Source organism: Haematobia irritans, chromosome 4 (assembly GCF_050003625.1).
Source record: "Haematobia irritans isolate KBUSLIRL chromosome 4, ASM5000362v1, whole genome shotgun sequence".
NCBI lineage: Eukaryota > Metazoa > Arthropoda > Insecta > Diptera > Muscidae > Haematobia > Haematobia irritans.
In genome coordinates, this window is record NC_134400.1 from 138,961,135 (window position 1) to 138,987,707 (window position 26,573).

General features: G+C 31.9%; 1 protein-coding gene across 5 annotated transcripts in view; it reads left to right on the forward strand.

Moving 5' to 3' along the window:
• klar (klarsicht) overlaps positions 1 to 26,573 on the forward strand; it is a 609,907-nt gene that overhangs the window by 563,282 nt on the left and 20,052 nt on the right. For 4 of the 5 annotated variants that reach the window (XM_075304373.1, XM_075304374.1, XM_075304375.1 and 1 more), the window contains 4 exons: positions 8 to 155; positions 264 to 493; positions 2,631 to 3,031; positions 3,092 to 3,197. In XM_075304373.1, the coding sequence (XP_075160488.1) occupies positions 8 to 155; positions 264 to 493; positions 2,631 to 3,031; positions 3,092 to 3,197 (885 nt within the window). Of the gene's footprint in view, positions 1 to 7; positions 156 to 263; positions 494 to 2,630; positions 3,032 to 3,091; positions 3,198 to 8,660; positions 8,926 to 13,709; positions 13,976 to 26,573 lie in introns of those variants that run through there. The other variant, XM_075304377.1, reaches the window with a different exon arrangement.

Genomic DNA, 26,573 nt, shown 5'->3' on the forward strand with positions numbered 1-26,573 from the left:
TCTATAGAATACACAACAGGCACAGAAGATCATCACAGTAGTTTTTCAGAGACAGCCTGGGACAATTATCAAGAGAAATATAATTCGGAAAATTATTCCGAAGGTTTTGATTCAGATGCTGCCCGCAAATTGATGGAATTCGGTGATGATTATCGGTAAGTACACAGTTCGATGACATAATTTCTAAGACTTCTTTTTCCAATTGAAGTGAAAATTTAAAATAATTTTAATTTTCTTTGGTGTTTTCGTTTTTTTTTTTGCAGTAATTTCATTGACTCCCAATCGGATTGTTGCTCTTCATTGTCGGCTGCCAACAATTTGGATTCATTTTCACCACCGCGCATGGATTCATTGCAACAAAATGAATCAAAGATTGTCATAACACAAGACGCTATTGTCAGTAGTGTGGATCATGCCAGACGACGTAGAGCTCTTGAATTGGAATACGAAAGACGTCGCAAAAATTTAGAGATCAGACGCAAGTCTTGTCAAGGTAATAACCGCAGATGATGATGATGTGAATACCCTATAAGAAAACAAAGAAACATTGGAAAATTTGCAAAAGTATAAACCAAAAAAATGCTAATTTCGTGCTTATGTGTGTGTGATGAAAGATCAATGTGAAAAAATTGGACATGAGCTTTAGTTTTTCAAGGCAAATTCGTTTTGATTTTAAATATTTGAAAAATAATTTTCTAACATTTTCGCGATTGTCCAATTTTTTTTTTTTCAAATAATCAAAACTTCAAGAAATTTGTTCCCTACATCATCTATCAGTCAGGACCAAGTATTTGTAAACTGGATCTCTACGGGTGGCGCGCCCAATTTTATTCGAGATTTAGTATGCCGAAATGTATGCCGATATTCAAAACCCAGCAAACAAATTTGGAAGTTCTTCTGGTAGTGAGTCGGCTAAAGCTTATATAGGTTTGGCTAGGCAAGCGAAATGGTGACGCGTTTCATATGGCTCTCGAATACAGATGGGACACACGAAAGCTAAACTACTATCAATCACTGCTAGGTAGAAATTAAGGGGTTGGACTTGCCTGATCTTAGTTGGGACAAAACTGCCGTCGGAAGTGATTTTCCTCCGGTGCTACGGGCGGTGGTTGGACTCCGAGAATAGGATTTACCTTATAGCTTCTTACGACTACAGCTACAGTATCTTTACGAACCCTATTCAGGCATGCCTAAAATGCTGCTATAGGCTTTCTTTTGTAACGCTGGATTGGCAATCTAGATACTGAAGATCCACCTTGAAATACCTGGGTGGAGATTCATAAGATGTTGGTTTGGATGGTTACAACAAGAACAACCCAGGAGATACAGCTTTGACAATATGTAATTGTGCCTAGGCACGGGGAGGATCTTGGACTACAGGGGTATACGGCAGAGACAACCAGTCGCAGTTCTAAGGGCAGCGTTCTTACTGATCCGTATGTTATTCTACTGCGTATCACTTATCTGAGGTGTTCACACTGGAGTTGAATATCGCGGAGCTTATCATAAATTGAAGTGGCTGTGGCAGACGAGAATCTTGGGGTAGTTTGAATAGTGTGGCTGAGGATTTGGTGACGCATATCCTCAAATTTCTGTCAGCGACAACAACTGGTAAGATCGGCAATGTAGATGTTTAATCGCTCGCAGATATTATCAACAATGGGCCCAAATGCCATGATTGTCCAGTCGTCCGTCAATAGGCTATTTAGACGAAATGGAGAGGTTGAACAGTGCCGGAAATAGTATTCCACCGTGGGGATCCTTTCACTCTACGAGGTTTAGATTTTTTGTATCTAAATTCCACCTACGACAATTTGACATGGTTGACCGTACCGAAGGCCTTCGATAGGTCAAGCGCCACGAGGGTAGTCCAATGACACGGATTGGACTGGTTGAGTCCTCTAATAACATACATCGCAAAATTTGAAATTTTTTGTTGATTATAAAAAATTTTAAAATGCATCTTAGTATCCAGCAATATGAAAAATATTCGTAGAATGTTTCTATAACATCCCACCGTGGTGCAATGGTTAGCATGGCCGCCTTGCATACACAAGGTCGTGGGTTCGATTCCTGCTTCGACCGAACACCAAAAAGTTTTTCAGCGGTGGATTATCCCACCTCAGTAATGCTGGCGACATTTCTGAGGGTTTCAAAGCTTCTCTAAGTGGTTTCACTGCACTGTGGAACGCCGTTCGGACTCGGCTCGATTCCTGCTTCGACCGAACAACAAAAAGTTTTTCAGCAGTGGATTATCCCACCCCAGTAATGCTGGCGACATTTCTGAGGGTTTCAAAGCTTCTCTAAGTGGTTTCACTGCACTGTGAAACGCCGTTCGGACTCGGGCTTACCATGGAATCGTTGGGCTTACCATGGAATCGGACAGCACTCAGTGATAAGAGAGAATCTCAGCAATGTGGTATCACAATGGACTGAATAGTCTAAGTGAGTCTGATACATCGGGCTGCCACCTAACCTAACCTAACATCCCTTATTTAAAATTGGATTTAAGCTAGACGTTAGTTTGTGGGCTCGCAACTAAAGGTTCCTAACTGAAGGTCCCAGTTGATCATTTTTTTTAATGTTTTCCTTTCGTTTCTCATTAATCTTTAACTCCCATTTATTTCCAGAATCTTTGGAATATCAAAATCCCAAAAGTCCAACTGTGGCCACATTGTCATCGTCCACACAAGCTTTGACACCCAAGAATACGGAACGATTCAATTTCCAACCACACAAATTGGAATCAGCCACAAGAAAATTAGAATTCGGTATGAGTCATTCGGCACAATCGCTGAGACGTACATCGGAGAGTGATACGTCCCAGAGACGTCGCAAGGCCGATGAAAGGAGAAGGTCTTCGCGTAACTTAGAGAAATGCATTAAGTTAATACCAGCCACATCATCATCTTCAGGAGATGATAGTGATGATGAAAAGGAAATACGAAATTTATTGCAACAATCCCATAATCGTTTGGATGATACCAGGGCATTAAAGATACGCTGTCATCTTTTGAGACCCGAAGACTATGTGAGTATTTGTGTTTTATTTTCTATTTTCTTTTACTTACATTTTACGTTATGATTTCAGACTGAAATTATCAATACATGCCGTGACAATATACGCTGTTTGGAGTCGGTTTTGAAAGGTCCTTCTAGTTCCGTACTCTCCTCTCAATGCGTTACCCAATCGAAAGGTGAGTTGAGCGTTTGCATTCATATCGATTGCCAATGTGCGCCCATTACCCGCTTTATAGCCCGCATCATAGATTTCATACTGGATATTAGCAATTTTCTAGAAAATTTTACCCTTTATCGATTTTTTCTCACAACCTTGAGACACTTGTATCGAATGGCCAATTGCCAGTTGAGTAATATTGAAAAAGCTTTAGAATATTTTCGAAATATCCTATAAAGTAAAATTGTATAGCTATAGGGCAATTTTTTTTTTAGAAGAAATTATTTTCCTTTAATATTTAAATATATTATAATATATAATTAAAAAATCACTAGGTGAATACTATGTTAAGATTATAAAAGGGCTTTAAGTGTTTTTAACCAGCTTTAGTTTTATTAATTTTTCTGTTACCTTTCTCATTTCATAAACATATTTTTTTGTTTTAAAAGAAATTAATTGTTTAATCTTTTTTCAAAAAAATAAAATATTTTTGTTAAAACAATTATCTTAAACACATATATTTTTGTTTGTTTTGAATATATACAAAGAATATTGTCATATACCATTTTATATAATAAATAAATAAATTGTTACATTTACCTACTTACAAAAATACACACACACACATCTTTCGATCACACAATGCATTTTCATTATGACATTTATTTGGAAATTTCCATTATAAATTTGATACCTTTTTGTGTTTGTCTTTTGTATATGTGTTTAATTGTAGTAAATGCCCGTATTTATTTGTTTGTTTAAATTGTGTATAATATTAAAAATTATTTGTATATATTTCTATGGAATATATTCCAAAGATAATCGAAAATATTGTGGTATTTAAATGGTAATGGGCTCACATTGTATTGTATTTAGTATAAAATGTTATTTTCTTTATATTCTATATACAGAAAAAAATATGTGTTGGTTTCAATTATTAAAATTTATTTATTCAATTTAAAATTCTTCATTCACAGAAATAATAGTATCAATGACAAATGTCAATAATAATTAATTGATCAAATTAAAAAATTAATCACAAACCTCAATGAAAACAAATAGCTGATCCGGTTACAGAATTAACATAATTTATACAATTCATTTTTGTGATTATTTTTTTTGTCCCAGTTCAACAATTATTTAAATCAATTAAATATTTAATTGAATATTTTTTTTTTTTTAATTCAGTTAAAAATTTATTTAGTAAAAATTTATTAATAATTTTTTTCTGTGTATATATACATACATATTTATTATATCTATTTTATAATATTTTGGGTTTAATGTATTTCAAGAATCCATGTTTCCATTTGAACTTTATTGTTGTCACTTTTTACTTATATAGCTGTTTCAGTGATGATAAAATATTTTAATGTTTATTGGAAATTTGTTAGATTCTGTCTATCATTTAGAATATATTTTGATGTAGAAAAGTTTTACTTAAATCGAATATATTGCATAAAATGTCTCTAGCAGACACAAGGAATGATAAATAGCGTTCTTCATATTGCATTGAATCAGCTTCGTAAAATCACATTTTTTAAGAAGATTATTATCACAATGGACTGAATAGTCTAAGTGAGCCTGAATCTTAATCGGGCTGCCACTTTAACCTAAACCTTTTACGGTGGGAAAAAGCCCTAAAACTGGAATGAATTACTTATTGGTTTTTTCATTGTACCAACAACTTAGTAATGCCAAAATTCATGAAGTTTGGCACCAAAGTCTTATCGATAATTTGAAAACGAAAATTGAATTGAACTATGGGTATTCAAGTCAGTTGACGATGATCATCTCTAGCAATGCGTGACTTACGATCGGTCTCATTCGGGTTAAATACGTCTATCACCGTTAAAAACAAAAATGTACTAAATGTTTCGTGGGGGTACCTTTATTGCCCTCATTATTGGCTAATATCATAATTTTAATTTTGAGGCCTTTGGCGTCAAAATTCTAACATCGCAAATAATTTAATTATTACGCAAGTGAACATTTTTAAAGCCAATTTAACTGTATTTTAGTTCGTAAAAATTTGATGTTTCTAGTTAAATTTTCCCTAAATTAATTATGTTTATATAAGTATGACCTCATTTGTACTATGACGCAACTTGCAATATATTTTTATAAACATTTTATCGTGGTTTCGTGGTAATTTTGTTAATGTAACATGTTACACTCATAGAAAAAGGTCTGTTAAAAATAAAAGTCAGTATCTGCTATCATAATTTTGTAATTCATTGTCTAGGGAACATCAATTGGTCAGAGTTCTAGTTTCTAAAGTGTTATCCAAAGTATTTTCAAAAATGCAAAATACGTTTTAGAATATTCCTGCTCCCTTATATGCTTAAAAGCTTCTAAATGTCATCAGCAAACATTCTGTTTGCTGTTAGGTCTTAATTTGAAAAACATATTGTTTTATTGTGCGCAATCGATTTTAAGAAATAGCAGACAATATTTGCTATTTCAGCAAATAATTACTGATGTCCCTTTTTCAGCAGACTGTTTGCTGTTCTAGCAAACATTACTGTTTTGCCTATTAACAGTTTTTGGGGTGTATGTTTAAAATGTGTAAAAAATATTCCAACGGCAATTTTATATATTTTTAATTGGGATTGAATCAATAATAGGCCATAGATCAGTGTTTTTAGCAGATTTTATATTATTAGGTTAGGTGGCACCCCGATGTATCAGGCGCACTTAGACTGTTTAGTCCATTGTGATACTACAGTTGTGAACTTCTCTCTTATCACTGAGTGCTGCCCGATTCCATGTTAAGCTCAATGATAAGGGACCTCCTTTTTATAGCCGACTCCGAACGGCGTTCCATATTGCAGTGAAACCACTTAGAAGCTTTGAAACACTCAGAAATGTCACCAGCATTACTGAGGTGGAATAATCCACCGCTGAAAAACTCTTTGGTGTTCGATCGAAGTAGGAATCGAACCCACGACCTTGTGTATGCAAGGCGAGCATGCTAACCATTGCACCACGGTGGTTCCCCATTTTGGGGGAATATACATTGAGGGTGTCTAATATATGTTTATGGCATATGTTTGAAATATTCATAGTTTTACGTTATTTGTGAAAACACTAAGAAAATATTTTAAAATATGTGCATTTATGACCATCGTTATATTTAATCCTTTCACTAAACCTACTGTCAAAGATTTTAATTATTCTATAATTATAATTGATTGTAAGAAAGTTATAAAAATTCGTCTTAGCACTCACCAACAGGGAAACTATTAGAGGATATTTAGATAACAGTCCCTATATTAAATTAACGTTGAGAAAAAAATCGAAACTTAGCGGGAAGTTGTAGAAGGTGGTTGTGTATGAATGTCCTCTGTAGTGGACATAGGTAATCAAAGGGTTAATTAGCAATACTATAAAACAACAAATGTTGCGATATACCAAAAAAAAACAACTTTTTGCATTTTGCATAAATGCAAATTCTTTCTTTGGCGATAGACCACTAATTTAACACTATAAATGTTTTGTGAAACCCTCTATATTTGCAATATTGTTTCGGATTTGGATAAACCTCCCATTTTTACTTCAAATGAAAACATAAATCAAATGAAATCTTTAACAAATCAAATGAATCTTATTTAAAAACGAATAAAATAAAAAAAAAATCAAATACTTACTTAGCTTCTACACAATTGCCTTAACTGTAGTGTTCAAATTCATTTTGTTCAGAACAATACCAATTCCTAATAATTAAAGGCTCCACCCCAATGTTAACATACCTTATATTCGTCGATGTAGATGCATATATTATACGATGCCGTTCTGCAAACAAAAAAAAAAAACAAAAATAGGCAAATGAATATGTTAAATGAATATATGGGAAATTAAAAATAACAATTGTTAAATGTTCTGCTTCAGCAATTATTTCTCTTTATGGGTTGTTTAACTTCAAAACGGATAACAAAATCAACGGTACTTTCACATAATTTAAATTTGAAAATCCCATGCAACCGTTTTTTTTTTTTTTGTTTTTGTATAACATTGTCCACCCATATTCTCCATATCTGAAATAGTAGTATAAAAAGCTTTCTCAAGCTTTTTTACTTTTGATAATGTTAATGTTAATATTGTCTAGAGTCTGTTAAGCACTAACATTGGGGATAGGTTTGTGTGGTGTGTTTTGCAGTGGGGAGCTTATTGTTTACATTCAAACACTTTACTAGGTAGCACAGTGGTGTATTTATTGTGCTGCGAAGGGGAGTGTCGCTATTGTTTTTGCGTTTATGTCAACATGGTATGGGTGTAAGAGAGTTTTATTGATTCCTTTCTCTTCTCTCACCATTGTTAACATCTCTTTTTTGTTGTGTTTTTCTCATTGTTTCTATTCTCTTGTCAAAGTCTCTTTTTCAAGTTCATCTTAGCAATGATGTTATATTTTGATGATTGGGGGTCGTTTGGCGATGGCTTCGTCATATGTTTTGGATTGCCACCAAAAAAAAGCTTACGAAGTTAAACAACGTGTTTTTGTGTTTCATTGTCTCCCTCTTCGTTTGTTGTTTGTTATTGATGGTTCGCCGTCTGGTTTCTTGACTATTGTTTGTCTTTTCTGAAGTCACTGAATTATTTTTATGCGTTTTTCAATTTCGATTACCATTTTCAGCTTATGGTGCGCGTTGCTTCTTCCTCCCCTTTTGTCTATCATTGGTCATCTTTATTCTTTTCTTTATGAACGAAATACATATATTTGAAATATATAGTTTCTTTTTATGTTATGACGTAGTGCTAGTTGATTAAATTTATTGTTGGCATTAGTACACGTTCATTGTGTAGTGTTGTTGTTATTTTTTAAGATGTTCCCAAACATGTTTTGAATCACAAAAGGTAAGGGGAGCACGATGCATTTCATTAATGACGAACGTTTGAAGGTAAGCAGAACCTCGCATTTTTTGAAGATGGGCAAGTTTATGGGTCTGTGAGTCTTTTATTACAAACTTATTTAGGCTATTAGACTATTTATGTTGACATACGCTATTGTCGTTTGACAAATTTAAATAACATAACCGATCTTAGGCCACATTTTTGAAAATCCCTCCATATATCTACATATATCCAAATCAGAACATATATTTCTGATAGATGTAGAAGATATGCCCATTTTGCAATTGAATTTTTTTCCAATTCAATTAATTTCCAATTGTGACTTTACAAATTGACAGCAAAGCGTCACATATGGCAACGCCGTCAGTGACATACTTCTTTAAGAAACTCCATGTGTCTTAATAGCAACTGCCGTCTAACCATTTAAGAACTGCTGCTACATTAAAAACACCACACGCCACATTATGCGAAATTGTTTAACCCAATGATGATGATATACCTTCTCTGGACGAACGTTTGAATGAGGAACGACTGAGTAAGTGACTCGCTATGCCGAGCAAAGTATTTGGTCGAGCGGTGAAACAAAACTTTTTGGTTACGTTTTTTTCTCAGTTGCTTGTTGTTTCAGTAACAGAAGAACACACAAAGCCAACGGTTGTTTACGGTCGGATATGAAACAACGAAATTAAATGACCAAACTAGCGAGCTTATATCGAAAGTGTAACGGTCGTAAAATGACGTTAGATATGCGACAATTCATCTAAAATGAAATATCAAGAATCTCAATTAAGTCTGGAATTAATTACCAATCATGATGAAAATTTTAATTATTTATAAACAAAAGAAAATTCCTAAATAATCTGTGATATATTCATTCGTATACTATTTAATAAATGGTAAAATCATATAGCCCCAACAAAAGCAAATAAATGTGTGTGTATGTGCATATAGTGTAAAAAAAAATGATTTTGATTCATTGCCAAAAAAGATGGTTGATAGGGATGAGGAGAAAATGGAAAACCCTATATATTCTCAGAGAGAAAGCCTAATTGAAAAAAGAGAAAGTGAAGAGAACATCAATGACTAGGCAGTTGTGATGTTCTATGTGGTCATTGTTATGGCAAAGAAAATAATAAAAACGAGTTTTTGTTGTTATTTTCTGTCCATTGCATTTTATATATTTTATATTTTTGAAACCGTTCACCAATATTCATTCAGAATGACGCCATGTAACTTTTGGCGATGAGTTCATTTCTTTTCAAGTGTTGTTGTTGTTGCTCTTCCTATAAAAACAATTCGAAAATTATCGCCCAACACTTATATGGAAAAACAAGTGGTTTATATTGAATTAATTACACTACTTTACAAAACGTTTGTAATGTGTTTCACAAAATTTTGGTAATCTTCAACTTTAAATTTCTATGAAGAAATTACTGATGAGAGAATCTATAAACAGCAACAAAACAGAGAGTAATGGTTTTTGTAAACACGTGTTAGTGTCACAATGCCAAATTCCAAAATTTTTCATGAATATTCCTGTAAGTTGACTACACTGAAAAGTGAAAGAATGTTTACAAGACATTTGAATAGCTGTATGAGTGATATCAATTTGAAATCATATCCTAGTGTATAAAAAACATTTGATGCAAATCTTGCATTTTCGCACGATAAATTAGGCAAGTCAAGTTATACATGCTGATATTCGTTTTTCGCAGAAACGAACGATAATTGTTGAATGAAATAACATTAGTGATTTTCTATGTAGTGAAATTAGTTTTAGTTACAGTAAAAACATTGTACCTTCATCTCTACAGGATGCTTTGGCAAAATTCTATTCCCTTCTATTCTGAGAAGGGAGTGAAGTCAAAGACGATAGCGTTTTTGTAAACATGTGACAATTATACCTTTATTGGTAAAAAAGTATTCGGTAAAATTCGTACTTTTCACTAAAGGGGTTTTTCGTGTTAAAACATAAACGTACTACACATCTTTTTAAAACAAATAAATATCTACAGTGTGCTCGGTCCACGTTTCAGGAGCTTGGATATAAAAAATAAAAACGAAGTTCCCTTTTGGGAAAGTTTTTTCTTTACACTGAAAAAAAAATATTGTCATGAGGCCAAAGATTTCATGTCTTTAATATACTTAACATAGAAGACACATTTCTCTTATATAAAGTTTTTTCCTTGTCCAAAAGTCGATAAACTTTTCAATGAAGTCGTATTACACTAATAATTAAGTGATTTGACTCAAAAATGGGTATCATAACATGAAAGAAAAATTCATCTTGACTTTAATAATTCAGAAAAAATCTTTAGCATTAATGAAATTGTCTTTAAATTTGTTGTCTTTTTTGCCTCTTGGCTACAAAGCGACAAATCGTTCAAAAATAGAACATGTTTTTCAACACTTTATTTTAAAGACGTTATTACTTGAAACATAGCATAATTTCTACTGCAAGTCGAGTCTGAATTTTGGAAAATAAAGTTGTCGTTAACTCGTTTTTAAGGGACTTTGATGGTTTATGCAGAAAAAAAAACTGAAAAAAGAAATTAAAATTTGCTTCCTACACGCAAAAAAATAATTCTTTCCTCCCAAACGAAATTTTAGACAAACAAAGTTTTTTTCTCATTTGCTTTTCGCTGTAAGGAAGTATATTTGGGAGAAAAGTATATACTTTTTGTGATAAACGTTTATTCTTTTCCAGGATGTAAAAACAATTTCATAAGGACAAACTCAAAAAAAACATCGTTTTCTTGCTAATTGCATTTTCCCTCACATCTTTCTCACATCCATGATGTTTTTAAGTTCTTAACACCTTTTCCTGTAATACCAACAATGTAGAAGAAATTATACGATTTTATAAATTTTAAAAATTTTTTTTACCTTTCGCCTGGACGGAGAATCGAACCGTGGACCATGCTCTTTGTAAGCCAACACACTAACCACTGAGCTATGTACCTGTTATGGTCATCAATAGATAAATATCCATATAAGTTATATTTATATAGCATAGCTTGCGGCGCCCACGAACCGAATAAAGAAAGTTTATTTAACAGAAACAAACATTTAGTTTGGCACCGTGGTGCAGTGGTTGCTACGTCTGACTTGCATGCCAAGGGTCGTGGGTTCGATCCCTGCTTCGACCAAAGTTTTTTTTTTTTTTACATATATTCCAGATATGTTCGGAAGATTCCGAAAAAATGTTCAACATTACATTGTAGTGTATTAAATTTTGAACTGTAAAATGTGTCTTATTAAAGACCTAAAGTCAGAAAAGAACAGTGTTTGATATAAACGAAATGGACTGTGTTGTTGTTTCAAAAATAACTTTTTTTATTGAAAAAATAAAAATTTTGTAACAAACGAATTTTTTTGGTGATAAAAGTTTAAAATTTTCGAAGCAATTCAAAAAACTCTAACAAAAGAAAAACGTTTTCCAAACGTTTTTTTTTCTTTGCGTGTAGAAGCAAGAACACAAAACCCAAATTTTAAAAGAGAAGTGTCTTAAAAGTATCCTTACTTGTATACTCGGAATCAATACCAAAATTGTCAAAGTAAAGACAAAATCTTTGGAATCGGGCATGCTTTTTTTCAGTGTAAGTGCAAATAAACCTGAACTGTTGGGCCGGTTTATCCTTTTAGGCCGATTTTGGGTTTTGTCGAAAATATACTGTTCGTAGTTCCGAACAGGGCCCACCTGTTCATCACGCCGATTTGTGGTGGAGCGTTAGGACCGATGTTTTCAAGTCCTCACATAAAGAAAATATCCGTACCTCAGAAAAGAAAACTGTGTTTTTTGTGTTGTGAAAAGAAATCTTTGTCTAAAACTTTGTTACTCAGGAAAAAATAACTTTTCTATTTGGCTGTAGTCCATACTGAAAATTTGATAAATTCTATGACATTTTGATCTTGGATGAAGACTTCTTCATTAGCGATCAATAAGCTATTCAATAATATTTCTCATATAAGACATCCGAAATCAAATTTCTGTCTTTTTGTTTATATTACGAAATTTTTAAATATTTTGATTATTAGAGGATCAATTCAATGATATTTTTAACAACTTTTTATTAGGTTTTAGGAAAAATATTTAATTGAATTTATTACACGTTTAAAAAAAACTACATTTCCTTTGTTTGTAGTTTCGTGTAAGTTTTCGTCTTTGAAATCTACAATGCCACTCAACAAAACAAAGAATTTCCATATGCCTTCGAGAACTTCTCCAAAATACTACAAAGTACTCATTCAATAATTCTTGGGGCATAATAATGAAGAGAACTATTTCACAAGTACCGGCCTGCTGTGTTCTAAAGGCTTCTTTCAGTCAAAACAACGAGAAATCATTTGAAAATCCACAAAATTGTATTGCAAAATGAAGAGAATTTCATAATGCTCATTGAGTTTGTATGTAATTTTACAATAAACAAACTTTGCTATTCATTGTGTAAACAGGCAATGGGGTGGTTGGGGAGAAGATTATTCATTTAAAATATGGGTCAATGTTCTCATGGAACTTGAACTGAATTTACATAGATTTTCATATGTGCTTGAGTTTATGTGGTGGGGTGAGTGGTACAATGAGAGTTGAATGTATCTAGAGAAATTGGTTCTCTTAAAATAAACACCCTTAGTAGGGGGATGGTTATATGAAATTGTTGTTACAGAGAATCTTGAAATCATGGCTAAACCCCAGAATATTTTTGGAATGTTAGTTATAACAGCATAAAAAAGCATGGAAATAAAAGCTCATCCAAAGATATATTAAGCTCAGGTAGCCTCACATGCAGTTTTTTTTTGAAGAGTAGAATTGGGCATATTTTCGTGATATAAAAATAAAATCAAATAGAAAATAATTATTCAAGCTTGAGATCGTGCTTTAATAAAACAGAAAGAATCGAAATCAAAATTTCGAATAAAAATAAATTTTTTTATCTCAGACATGTTTAAAATGTACGGGCTCATCTAACATAATATAATAAAGTAAATGTTGTCATATCTGCGACTGAAGTATTTGGTTTAAAAGCACATGATCGTCCTTGAAGAGATTGTTATCTCGCGGGAAAAAATATTCTCCGTTTGAAAAATCATTAATCTAATTCAATAAAAGTAACAAAGATTTCCCACAAAAGTGTTGCAAGTGGCTGACACTCATTTTGAATATACCAGCATACAAAAATAATCCCAATCAATATATTAAAATAATGAAAATCGTGTTGATTTTTTTCACATTAACAAAAAAGGAAACTTATAATGATTTGAAATTTTTGTAGTGATAAAAAAAATTATAAAAAATAAAGAAACCCATTTTCCAAAAATTTTATTTTATTTTATTTTTTTTTTTTTTTGTGATATATCTACTTGAAATGTAAACACAATGATTGCGTCTTGAAAAAGTCAAAATAAAAATATAAAATCGCGGTGAGAATGAACGTCCGTAACAATCGTTGCCTTGTAAGTGATAACCATTTTTTTAATGTATCAGAAAATAACAACAAAATCTTTTAAACGACAAAATTTAATAAATTTATATTACCTCTTAAAAAATTCGTAACCTTGCCAAGTAAACCAGTTATGTACCAACTACAGCAAAAAAGAAAATTAAATCTTAAAACGCATTGGACTGTTCCTCTCTGCAAAATACCAATTTCAACCACAATTTGTGCTTTTTTTATTTAAGTAATTTTAGCTTTACAATTGTGGTTAAATTTTTTTCGTAACTACAATCATATCAAATTAGTTTATTCAATACAATATTGAATTGCATTAACATAAAAAAACAAGTGACTAGTAATAAATCAAACTCTGTTATCACATCTACACATATTTACAAAATAAAAATGGTACTTAAACTTGATGTGGCCGTTCAAACAGAACTTTCGGAGTGCCTATGGTCTTCGAGTTCAAATTCATCGTCAGCAACATCCCGTACATCTTCAATGCCAGGTAATATTTATTGTTAATAATAATAATAGAAATTGGCAAAACTACCATAAATTATTCATGAAATTTTGGGATTTAATAAATAATTATTTATTGAACAATACTGGGTGTCAACACTGAAAAAAATATTGTCGTGAGGTCAAAGATTTCATGTCTTTGAAATGCGAATGCAAATTTTGCTTAGCATAGAAGACGCATTTTTCTAATATAAAGTTTTTTTTTCCTTGTCCAAAAGTCGAAAAACTTTTCAATGAAGTCGTATTGCCCTTATAATTAAGTGATTTTAATTAAAAATGGGTATCATAACATGAAAGAAAAAATGTTTGGACTAAGGTCAACTTGACTTTAATAATTCAGAAAAATTCTTTAAAATTAATGAAACTGTCTTTAAATTTGTTGTCTTTTTGCATCTTGACTACAAAGCAAAAAATCGTTCAAATATAGGACATGTTTTTCTAAACTTTATTTTAAGGAAGTTTTTTACTTCAAACATAGCATAATTTCTACTGGAAATCGAGTCTTAATGTGGAAAATAAAGTTGTCGTTAACTCGTTTTTAAAGGACTTTGATAGCATATGAAGAAAAAAAGCTGAGGAAGCGAAAAATTAAAATTTGCTTCCTAGAAGCAAGTACACAAAACCCAAATTTAAAAGAGAATTGTGTCTTAAAAGTATCTTTACTTGTATTCTCCGCTTCTTTGGCTCGGAATCAATACCAAATTTTTCAAAGTAAAGACAAAATCTTTGGAACCGGGCATGCTTTTTTTTCAGTGAAACGAGTAAAACATTTTATACTTGTTTTAAAGAAAAAAATATTTAGCATATATTAATTTTATTAAAAGAATATTACTAGGAAGCACATTAAGCTTAGTAGCTGCCTTTAACGAAGAGAATGAATCGTAGACTCAGACAAAAACTCGTAAGAAACTTTCGTCAACGAAAATAAAACCCCTAGACAATTTTTGTTTTTCGTGTACATTAGCCTAATAAATCTTCTCATCAAATTTCCCCTGCCATTGTGTGGCACGACATTTCCCAGCTATTAGAACAAAGTCCTTTTCTATTATTATTGGTATGAGACAAATTCGTCCTTGTCATTAATGGAATCTCACTGGGTAAGTTGTTGAGGTGAAAAACTGCTTACCAATAGATGTTGTACTATAAAGTAAATCAAATGTCAAAGGCGTTGAAAACAACACGAGATAAAACCTTCCAGAAATATTTGGGTAAGCAGTTGAGGTGAAACAACTGATTATCAAGAGCATGTGTGCCATACCCCCAGCAATACCGTATGCCAGAGTATAATGACATTTCATTAACGGATGGTTTCGGTTACCAAATGTCAGATTTCATGAGTACTATACGTACTACATATATTTATTATTTATTTCACAAGCAAAATTGTTTGCTCATATCCGATCCACGCTTACAATTTAGCTCTTCGTAATGCTGCAAAGAAATACTTTCCTCATGGGGTTTGCTTGATGATTTCTGTATCCTTATTTTTGCGTTGTAGCATCATTAAAATGCAATTTTTACATCCAAAGAAAAAAACAATTTCTTCCGGCAAGAAATTCTAGACAAACGAAATTACCTTTTGTAAAAAAATCTTTTTCATTAAGAGCAAATAAATCCAATTTTATAGCAATCGTTACAACAATTGTCTTCAATATGTGTAATTGTTTTTAAAGACTTTTTTTATCAAAGGAAAAATTTGTTTGTTTCAAATTTCATTTGTCAGAAAAGAAAATTTGTTTTCAGGGCATCATAACAATTTTGACTTTATTGTTTATTATAGACTAAAAAAAATCAAGCAACAAAAATTAAGAATATTTAAGCTACCATCTATTCCAAGATCAAAAATGGATCAAAATACTAGAACAACCTGTTACACACCATTAAAAACTCACCCATTATTCTTGTAGACGTGATATAAATATTTCTCATTCTGTAGATTGGAGTTTTTTCTGCTTATCTAAATGGTAAATGATGTATGTAAAGGGTGATTCTTTTGAGGTTAGGATTTTCATGCATTAGTATTTGACAGATCACGTGGGATTTCAGACATGGTGTCAAAGAGAAAGATGCTCAGTATGCTTTGACATTTCATCATGAATAGACGAACGATCTGCCACAACGTCGAATTTTCAGTGAATGGGCCCTAGAAAAGTTGGCAGAAAATCCGCTTTTTTATCGACAAATTTTGTTCAGCGATGAGGCTCATTTCTGGTTGAATGGCTACGTAAATAAGCAAAATTGCCGCATTTGGAGTGAAGAGCAACCAGAAGCCGTTCAAGAACTGCCCATGCATCCCGAAAAATGCACTGTTTGGTGTGGTTTGTACGCTGGTGGAATCATTGGACCGTATTTTTTCAAAGATGCTGTTGGACGCAACGTTACGGTTAATGGCGATCGCTATCGTTCGATGCTAACAAACTTTTTGTTGCCAAAAATGGAAGAACTGAACTTGGTTGACACGTGGTTTCAACAAGATGGCGCTACATGCCACACAGCTCGCGATTCTATGGCCATTTTGAGGGAAAACTTCGGAGAACAATTCATCTCAAGAAATGGACCGGTAAGTTGGCCACCAAGATCATGCGATTTGACGCCTTTAGACTATTTTTTGTGGGGCTACGTCAAGTCTAAAGTCTACAGAAATAAGCCAGCAACTATTCCAGCTTTGGAAGACAACATTTCCGAAGAAATTCGGGCTATTCCGGCTGAAATGCTCGAAAAAGTTGCCCAAAATTGGACTTTCCGAATGGACCACCTAAGACGCGGTCAACATTTAAATGAAATTATCTTCAAAAAGTAAATGTCATGGACCAATCTAACGTTTCAAATAAAGAACCGATGAGATTTTGCAAATTTTATGCGTTTTTTTTTAAAAAAAAGTTATCAAGCTCTTAACAAATCACCCTTTAGAACAGATCCATGAGATAACAATAAAGTATAAACATACAATATGAGTATTCAGTCAATCTTAGTGTTTAACAAAGTTTTTTTGTTTATGATTCACAATTTAAATAGCATCAGCATAGCTATTTAATAAAAAAATGAGGAAAATTTTTATTAGTTACACCAGAAAGTTTATTGACTCATTACTTTTTAAGGTAATTTCTTCTTGGTGAGTAATTTCTTTATAATAATTTCCATGAAATAAAGTAAAGTCAATTGGCTTTAGTAACACTAAAAAAAAAATTTTTTCTAAATATTAGAATTATTCTCTCATCCTAATTATGAGATCTATATAAAATACCTACAGTTTCTCTCCCCAGTAAAATGTTAAATGATCATATGTGGGATTTTCTCTTTGTTAACTTTTATACTAAATAAGCTTTGATTCGGACGTTTTTCAAGTGCATGAGAAATATGTGTATTACATTCAAATTTACCATTACGGTTGATATATTAGCTTGATCTAGTTCTGTTCTTGTTGACAATGACTTTGATCTCTCTTCTCTATCTAGCAAAATAATTCATGAAAAAAAACGTTTATATTCTTTAAATATATTTAACCTATTATCGTGTCAAGAGGTTAATATGCATAACAAAACTTGGTCGTAAACATAATCATAGTATTCCAAACATAAATATTTGAAATACTTTGTATGCATGTCGTGTTATTTGTTTATTTGTCACACTCTCACTTGCATTGAAAATGTTTGAGAGGAAGGGTTTCATAGTTTAAAGCTTAGGCATATTTCTCCCAGACACACACATATGACAAATGCTGAACAATGCTGCTTTTATATTGATCGAAATGCTTAGGAATTTCCAAAGAAAAACATTGTCACGCATTGCAATCCCATCAAATGGATTACCGTTAATTTCATTCATTAACTTGCATGGTGGTAGACAAGAAAAACAAAACGAATGGTCAAAAGACTGGAATGTGCAATTGTATTGTCGATATGTCTGTTAATTGGGAAGTTTAAGACCAAATTAGTGTTATAAACAAAAAGCGAAGGGGCGAAACATTGGCCTAAGGCAAATGGGAATATGAGGAAAAGCAAACACGTCATTGAAGTAACTGTTATTACTCATGCAAAAAAGAAATTATTAAATGAAGCAGTGAGAGAAGAGCCTTATTTTTGTGTCTCTCTACTTGAAGAGTAACCAAGTTATTTTAATGCATTATACTCTCAATGAGAACAGCTTATCAACCAAGTGATTTTAAAACAATCTACTCTCACTGAGAACAGCTTATCATCTTTAATGTTATGATCTCTTAAAAAGAGTATTTTTTAACATCGGACAATGTAGCGATCATCAAATCATTATGGTTTTAATATTTGTATACAGAGAAACCTCTCCGAATTGGCATCCATGTTTTCCAATATACAGGGAATCCTAATAGAATTGGTTTCGCCTATATACTTTTTCCAATATTGATAATATATCAAGCGTCTCAATGACATATCACACTGAAAAAAAATATTGTCGTGAGGCCAAAGATTTCATGTCCATAAAATACGAATGCAAATTTTGCTTAGAATAAAAGACGCATTCTTCTAATATAAAGTTTATTTCCTTGTCCAAAAGTCGATAAACTTTTCAATGAAGTCGTATTGTCCTTATAATTAAGTGATTTGCCTTAAAAATGGGTATCATAACACGAAAGAAATTTTTTTGGGGTCAACTTGACTTTAATAATTCAGAAAAATTCTTTAACATTAATGAAATTGTCTTTAAATTTGTTGTATTTTTGAATCTTGACTACAAATAGGATCTTGTCACAAATAGGACATGTTTTTTATTTTAACACTTTATTTTAAAGACGTTTTTTACTTGAAACATAACAAAAATTCTAATGGAAGTCAAGTCTAAATTTGGAAAATAAAGTTGTCGTTAACTCGTTTTTAAGGGACTTTGATGGCTTATGAAGAAAAAAAAGCTGAAAAACGAAAAATTAAAATTTGCTTCCTAGAAGCAAGTACACAATACCCAAATTTAAAAGATAATTGTGTCTTAAAAGTATCCTTACTTGCATTTTCCGCTTCTTTGGCTCGGAATCAATATCAAAATTGTTAAAGTAAAGACAAAATCTTTGGAACCGGGCACGCTTTTTTTTCGGGGCAATTTTGAGAGGAGTTACTGTATATTCCTATTTAAATATTTATTTCGTGGTACGTGTGTGAAAGGTATGAAATCCTACTATCCGCTATTTTGGAGCTGAAGCACCTCTTCAGTATTACGCGTAATTTTAATGATAGCCAAAAAATTTCTTAATTAAATAACTCTGAATCTATGATATAATAGTTTTTACTTAGGAAAATAAACATAAAATAATAATTTTCTTAATTCCATTGAACTACCTAGTTTTCGATACACAGCACTTTTTAAGGAAATATTTTTACCTACACCAAAACCTAACCTCCCATAACAACCTAGCACAATATTATTTTATTGTTCTTATTTTCCATATCGTTTTTCCATACAATCTTATTTTCTTGCATTGAACTTACTTATACTTATTGTGTTTCTGATGGTTGCGTGACTCAAAGTCATACAATTGCCACTTAAACATTAAGATATAAAACGTTTTTCGTCGTTCATGTATTTTATAAATAAAATTACAATAAAAAAGTGCAATTCGCAGAATGTAAAAATTACTAAGCGCAAAAGAAAGTGTGACAAGGTCTTTGGTGAATGGGGAAAAATATCATACATATTTATAACATATAATGGAATTGCAATATATTATCTGATTCTTACTATTTTTTTTATCGAACGCAAACAAGTATGTAAAATTTGTTTCTTTGTTACCATGTTACCGACTCAATAAAATTGTCCGTCAGTCTTATGTTTGTATGATCCATAAAATTAAAAAATTGGTCCAATAAAGTAATTACCCGATAAGTACTTAGCCCCCCTCAAATAAAACACTCCCCCACCGAGTAAAAACGAAAATACTTGCCCGATCTGGATACTAGCTGTCTACGAGAATATAGATGTATCCAGAGAAGGAATATGATTACGCCAAACTTGTCTCAAGGCAAAATGTTATTTTTGGACGAAAATGTTCCATGTTCACCGTTCAAAAATAAGATGTTGGTCTTGAAACATGTTTGGGGTGATCATAATCCTTCTCTGGATACATCTATATTCTCGTAAACAGCTACACTCAAAAAAAAGTTTACTTGGATCCAAAGATTTTGACCTTCCTTTAAGGATTTTGGTATTGATTCCGAGCCAAAGAAGCGGCTTCTTTAATATAAAGACATTTTTTAGGGACCTCCCTGGCTTTAAATCTAGGATCGATAAAATTAAAATTGGTTGCAGATCTCATTCATCGAATTTTTACTCTCTATTTGCGATATATTAATAAAGGTATTCATGTACAAACAAATTCCAGTTTCAAAATCCAAACTATACCAAGTACTTCAAAGTAAAAACTGTTTTCTTAACGCTAAATAAAAAACTTTAAACCAAAGATGCAAATCCTTAAAATAAGTCTTAGCCTATATTTGAAGCATTTTTATCTTAAGTTTAAAAATTCAATATGTCAGTTGAGTTAAAGACGATTTCTTTAAATTAAAAATGTTTTTCTTTATTTTAAGGAACATTTGCCTTACTTCAAAGATCTACAACTTCAACAGAGGGACGCAAAATTTCAAGATTTGTGTCCTAAATTTAATGAAAACAATTTTTGAAGCAAGGATTATAAACTTTATTTTAATTAAAATGTCATTATTTTAAAGAATTTTGTCCTTAGCATTGCGTAAATTTCGAGTCCTAAAATTTAAGTTGCATAATCTTCCATATTAGGTCAATATTTTTTTCAGTGTAGTATCCAGAACGGGCAAGTATTTTCGTTTTTACAGTTCCAAAAAAAAAAAAATTAAGCACTATTTGTTTACATGATAATTTTTCATAGAAAAAAATTAAGCAAAATTGGGAACCAAATTATAAATCAATATTTTTGAGCTGTGACAAGCATAAAACTTTTCGGCGAGCAATAATTTGCATAATTATATTATTAATAGGGTTTGCTAAATGCTAACATTTTGTAAATTGCGTTAAGCACATGGAGGACCGAAAGATTTGGCATCTGTTTGAAAACTGGGGAAACAAAAACGTTTATTATTAAACCTATGACGTTTTCCAAAGACACGCGGCAGTTCATTCAGAAAATCAACAGAACGGATCACCAATGTGAGAATTAGCTAAACAAATGTCTTGGATTTAATTAATTATCAAACAAAACGTCGTATTTATTCGACAAACGAAAGGGCGGACGGAAATTTCATTTCTCTTCAAGTGTGAAGGTTTAGCGGATAATGACCAAATAGATTTTTTTTTAATAAAAATCAAACACCAACTAATCTCAAGGTCATTTTTGAATTTGTTTTTTTTTTTTTTAATATTTGAACATTAAGTTGTTTGACTAAGAAATATATTTTTTTTATTAACAATTCTAATGCAAATGAGGATAACAAACAAAAATGTTTAATTACGTACATTTGTCATAAGGTTTTTATTGTAAAACAACCCAGCAAAAAAAGCGTCGCCAAAAAAGTAGTGAAAATGTTCTTTTTGGATCCGGAAGTGGTGCAAAATTGGCGCAGAAGCGATGATTTTAACATGGGCTTGTCATAGGACGGATGTCCACCATTTCAACAGACGTTGCACTGAATTTGCATCACTTCTTAATGCGAATCCAGTGATTTGGATGTGAATAAAGAAATTTTGTGATATTTTGACGAATAAATAATTTTTATACGCTTGTCTGGAACGTTTGACATTAAATATTTGCAAAAATTTGCAATTTTTCTAGAAAGGATTTAGTATTTTTTTCGGAAAAATTTAAATAATTTGTACTATTTTATTAATTTTTAATCTGTTTTTAAGCCATTTGAAACAATAACATTTTAAATTTCCCATTTAAAATATGAAAAAAGCGAGTTATAAAAAATTGACTCAAATGAACTTCCTGTGCAGTTAAAATAAAGAACATCTTTGGGAGGACATTTTTGGAAGTGCTTTTAAAGTTGTGCCTTAAGAAGAATTTCCAAATTTTTTTGCTGGGAAATATATAACAATATTTCAATATTAAAATGATCTCCTTCAAAAAACTTAATTTTTTTCTAAGTTTTGCTTGTTAGATGTTTTTGCATTTTCAGTAATCTTTAATATTTTAGAATATCCCAGTAAAAAAGCGTCGCCAAAAAAGTAGTGAAAATGTTTTTTTTTTTTTTTTTGGATCCGGAAGTAGTGCAAAATTGGCGCAGAAGCGATGATTTTAACACGGGCTAGTCACAGGACGGATGTCCACCATTTCAACAGTTGCACTGAATTTGCACCACTTCTGTGATTCAAATTCAGTGTTTTGGATGTGAAATCAAAAATGTCATATTTGACAAATAAAAAATTTTTATAATTTTTTATGATTTTTAATGCATTCTAATTAAAATGTTTTGAAAAATTCGCAATATTTCTTGAATGGATTTTGAAGCTTACTCTGTTTTTAACCTTTTTGAAACAAAAAACAAATTAAATTTACCCATTAATAAAATTAAGAAACAAGCGAGTTATAAATAATTGAATTAAAAGAACTTCCTGTGTAGTTGAAATAAAGAACTTGGGAGTATATCTTTTGCAAGTGCTTTTAAAGTTGTGCCTTTTGAAAGAACTTCCAAATTTTTTTGCTGGGATCATTTATGTGACATTCAATTGTTAATATGATGCTATTGATACATGTCTCTGATATGATGATGATGATGACGGACGGAGTAATTGATCACTGTTGATAATTTTACAATATTCATTGACCACAATTAAAAAACTTGAATTTAATATTTAATTACATACATTGTAAATGTATTGATATACAATAACAAAGCTTCTTTCCCAGACGAATTACAAACACAAGCAAATATGATTTAATTTTAAAAATTTTCTAAGCTTTTTTTGTAGTTTTCTAACATTGGATTTGAAATCAAATTTATAACAACTAGAATATTTAAGTTTATGGCGTCATGCCAAGCGACCGGTTTTAATTGACTCCACAGTAAGCAAAGTCGGACTCTTTTTATTTTTATTTGTTTTATTTTTTTTAACTAATGGCGCCTTGTTTTCATTGATTTTATTTGAAAGTGGTAATATTAGGTTTTCTATAATAAGAGAATAGGTGGGCATTGCCTGCAACTATAACAAATATTGAAATTAGTTCATTAAAAGTTATTTAACATAATGTACTAAAAAAGTTAGCTTTCAATGCCCTAGAAAAAAAATTTAGTTCAACAAACATACAAAAGTTAATATGCTCCAAAATAAAGTCTCCTTAAACTCGATAACTTAATGTTAGAGAATATGTAGTTCATATTTTCGGATACCAGAATTATAAAGTAAAGACATTTTATATTATTATTAATTACATTTGACCAGCGTTGCCAGAATTGTTTCACCAAAAACCGCTAGATTTGCCCAAAAAAATAGCTAAAAAAAGCTAAAAAATGCAAAAAAAATAGCTAGAAAAAAAGCTAAATTTTTTTGTATAAAAAGTCACATTTTTGATTGAAATTTAACAAACTTAAAGGCTTTATTTCACTTAAAATTCATATTATTTTCATTTTAATTCATTTTAATTCCACTTCTCTGAGACTGTAACAATATCTAAGGCATATTAGCTCTGTTTGCGTATTCAATACATTTTAATTACTATCACAAATTTTTTACTGGAAGTCCTTCGTTTTGTGGGAGCTACCTTCCCAACACCTCTATTTTATTTACTTGTTATTTTAAAATATTAAATAATCTAAGCATGCTTTGGATTTTGTAAAAAAAATGATTTGTCATTTTTTAAAATAAAATTTTAGTTTGGTTGTGAAATTGTGAGAAATTCGAAATACATTACTTTTATTTAAATTGTAGAAAATACCTACAGTTTACATTTCCCAGTAAAAACATTTTCCTTTTTTTCATGAGCTATCAAAGTGCTTTAAAAACGTGCTAACGCCAACTTAAATTTCCAAATTCAGACTCGACTTCAAGTAGAAATTATTGTATGTTTACGTTTTAAAAAAAAAAGTGTTGAAAAACATCTATTTTTGAACGCTATTTTGGTTTGTGGTCAAGAAGTAAAAACTCCTCACATTTAAAGACTATTTCATTAATTCTTCCTTCATTCATGAAAAGAAAAAGGACAAAACGACTTTATCGTCTTTTGGACAAGGAAAACAGTTTATATAAGAGAAACTATTATAACCAAAATTCGCGTTCGTATTTTAAGGAGATTAAATTTTTGGCCTCACGACAATATTTTTTCAGTGCACAAAGCAATTCACATTTACTATTTTAATTTAGTAATATCGTAATAACTTTAGAATGTTATAATAACATAAAAACGACAAACGAGCCAAATGACAACTTTTATGAATATGATGAAAAAACTACAACAAGGTGTATTTGTTACAAAAATGCCCGCGTAATGGCTGGAATCATTATTAATGTTTCAACTGAGCTTTGGAATATGTGGAAACCCTTATTCTTCCAGCAAGGCTTAGATAAAAACGTCGTTTTATCCATATTTCAATAGAAACATGTCGAAAATAAAAAAGCCAAAAATAGCTAAAAGGGTCATGAAAAAAAGCCAGAAAAAAAGCTAAAAGCTAAATGCATTTTTTTCCCGCTAAACGTCTTCAAAAAAAGCCAAATCTAGCGGGAAAAAAGCTAAATTGGCAACGCTGTATTTGACTTACGACTTAAAACCGGTCGGTGAAAACCGGTGGGCCGGATTTTCGTTTTGCACCGATTGTCGGCTTTGTATAAAATCCCATTTTCGGTGTACCGGTAGAACCAGTTTTTTAATATCATTAAAACCTGTTTTCGGTTTTTATACCCTCCACCATAGGATCACATCGAAATATTGCTCTAAGACCCCATAAAGTATATATATTCTGGGTCGTGGAGAAATTCTGAGTCGATCGGAGCATGTCCGTCCGTCCGTCTGTCTGTTAAAATCACCCTAACTTCAGAACGGAACAAGCTATCGACTTGAAACTTGGCACAAGTAGTTGTTATTGATGTAGGTCGGATGGTATTGCAAATGGGCCATATCGGTTCACTTTTACGTATAGCCCCCATATATACGGACCCCCAAATTTGGCTTGCGGAGCCTCTAAGAGAAGCAAAATTCATCCGATCCGGCTGAAATTTGGTACATGGTGTAAGTATATGGTCTCTAATGACCATGCAAAAATTGGTCAACATCGGTCTATAATTATATATAGTCGCCATATAAACCGTTCACCAGATTTGACCTCCGGAGCCTCTTGGAAGACCAAAATTTATCTGATTCAGTTCAAATTTGGTACGTGGTGTTAATATATGGCCTCAAACACCCATGCAAACATTGGTCGAAATCGGTCCATAATTATATATAGGCCCCATATAAACCGATCCCCAGATTTGACCTCCGGAGCCCCTTGGAAGAGCAAAATGCATCCGATTCGGTTGAAATTTGGTACGTGATGTTAGTATATTGTATCCAACAACCATGCATGAATTGGTATAGCTCCCATATAAACCGATCCCCAGATTTGACCTCCGGTGCCTTATGGAGAAGCAAAATTCATCCGATCTGGTTGAAATTTGGTACGTGGCGGTAGTATATGATATTTAACAACCATGCCAAAAGTGGTCCATATCAGTCCATAATCATATATAGCCCCCATATAAACCGATCCCTAGATTTGGTTTTGGAGCCTCTTGGAGGAGCAAATTTCATCCGAGTCAGTTGAAATTTGGTACATTGTTCTAGTATATGGCCGTTAACAACCATGCCTAACTAGGTCTATATCGGTCTATAGTTATGTATAGCCTTCAGATAAATCGATCCCCAATCATACAAAAATTGGTCCATATCAAGTTCATAATTGTATATAGCCCCAACATAAGCGACCCCCATATTTCAATTCTGGCTCTCTACGTATCGTGCAAAAAGTCCATATCGATTCGTAATTATTTGTAGACTTAAATATACATAACTTTTTTGTCTAATATATACCACGTATGGACTAACTCACAATTTAGAAAACGATGTTAAGAAGTTTTAAGATACCAGAACCCAAGTTATTCGATTGTGGATGAGATTCTTTCGTAGAAGTTTATACGCAATCCATGGTGGAGGGTACATAAAATTCGGCCTGGCCGTATATACTTCAATGTAACCTGAAACCCGAATGTATTTTCTTTGTACTTCCAACTCGTTTCTGAACACTTCCAACATAGTATTCGTCCAAGATGTCAAATAAACTACGTTGGTTTTCTGAAGGAATGCAAGAGATATTCCAATGAAATATAAGCAAATCGTACTTGTTCAATTAGGAGCTATATTTTGTCAACAAAATCTATGATATTTCTTACGATATTATTTTTCGACTTAATTTGGTAGAAAATGAACTCTTGAAAAACAACAAAATGATTCTTCGAAAGCCAATTGCAGTATGTACAAGAAAATTTTTAGTTGTCGAGACTCTTCAACACCGTCTTTAATATAACATTTCAGAAAAAATCGCAACATTTTAATGTTTATCTACGGTATTGTTACCGCAATTACAGCCAAGGAATTTAACATTGAAGTATTTTTTTCCTTC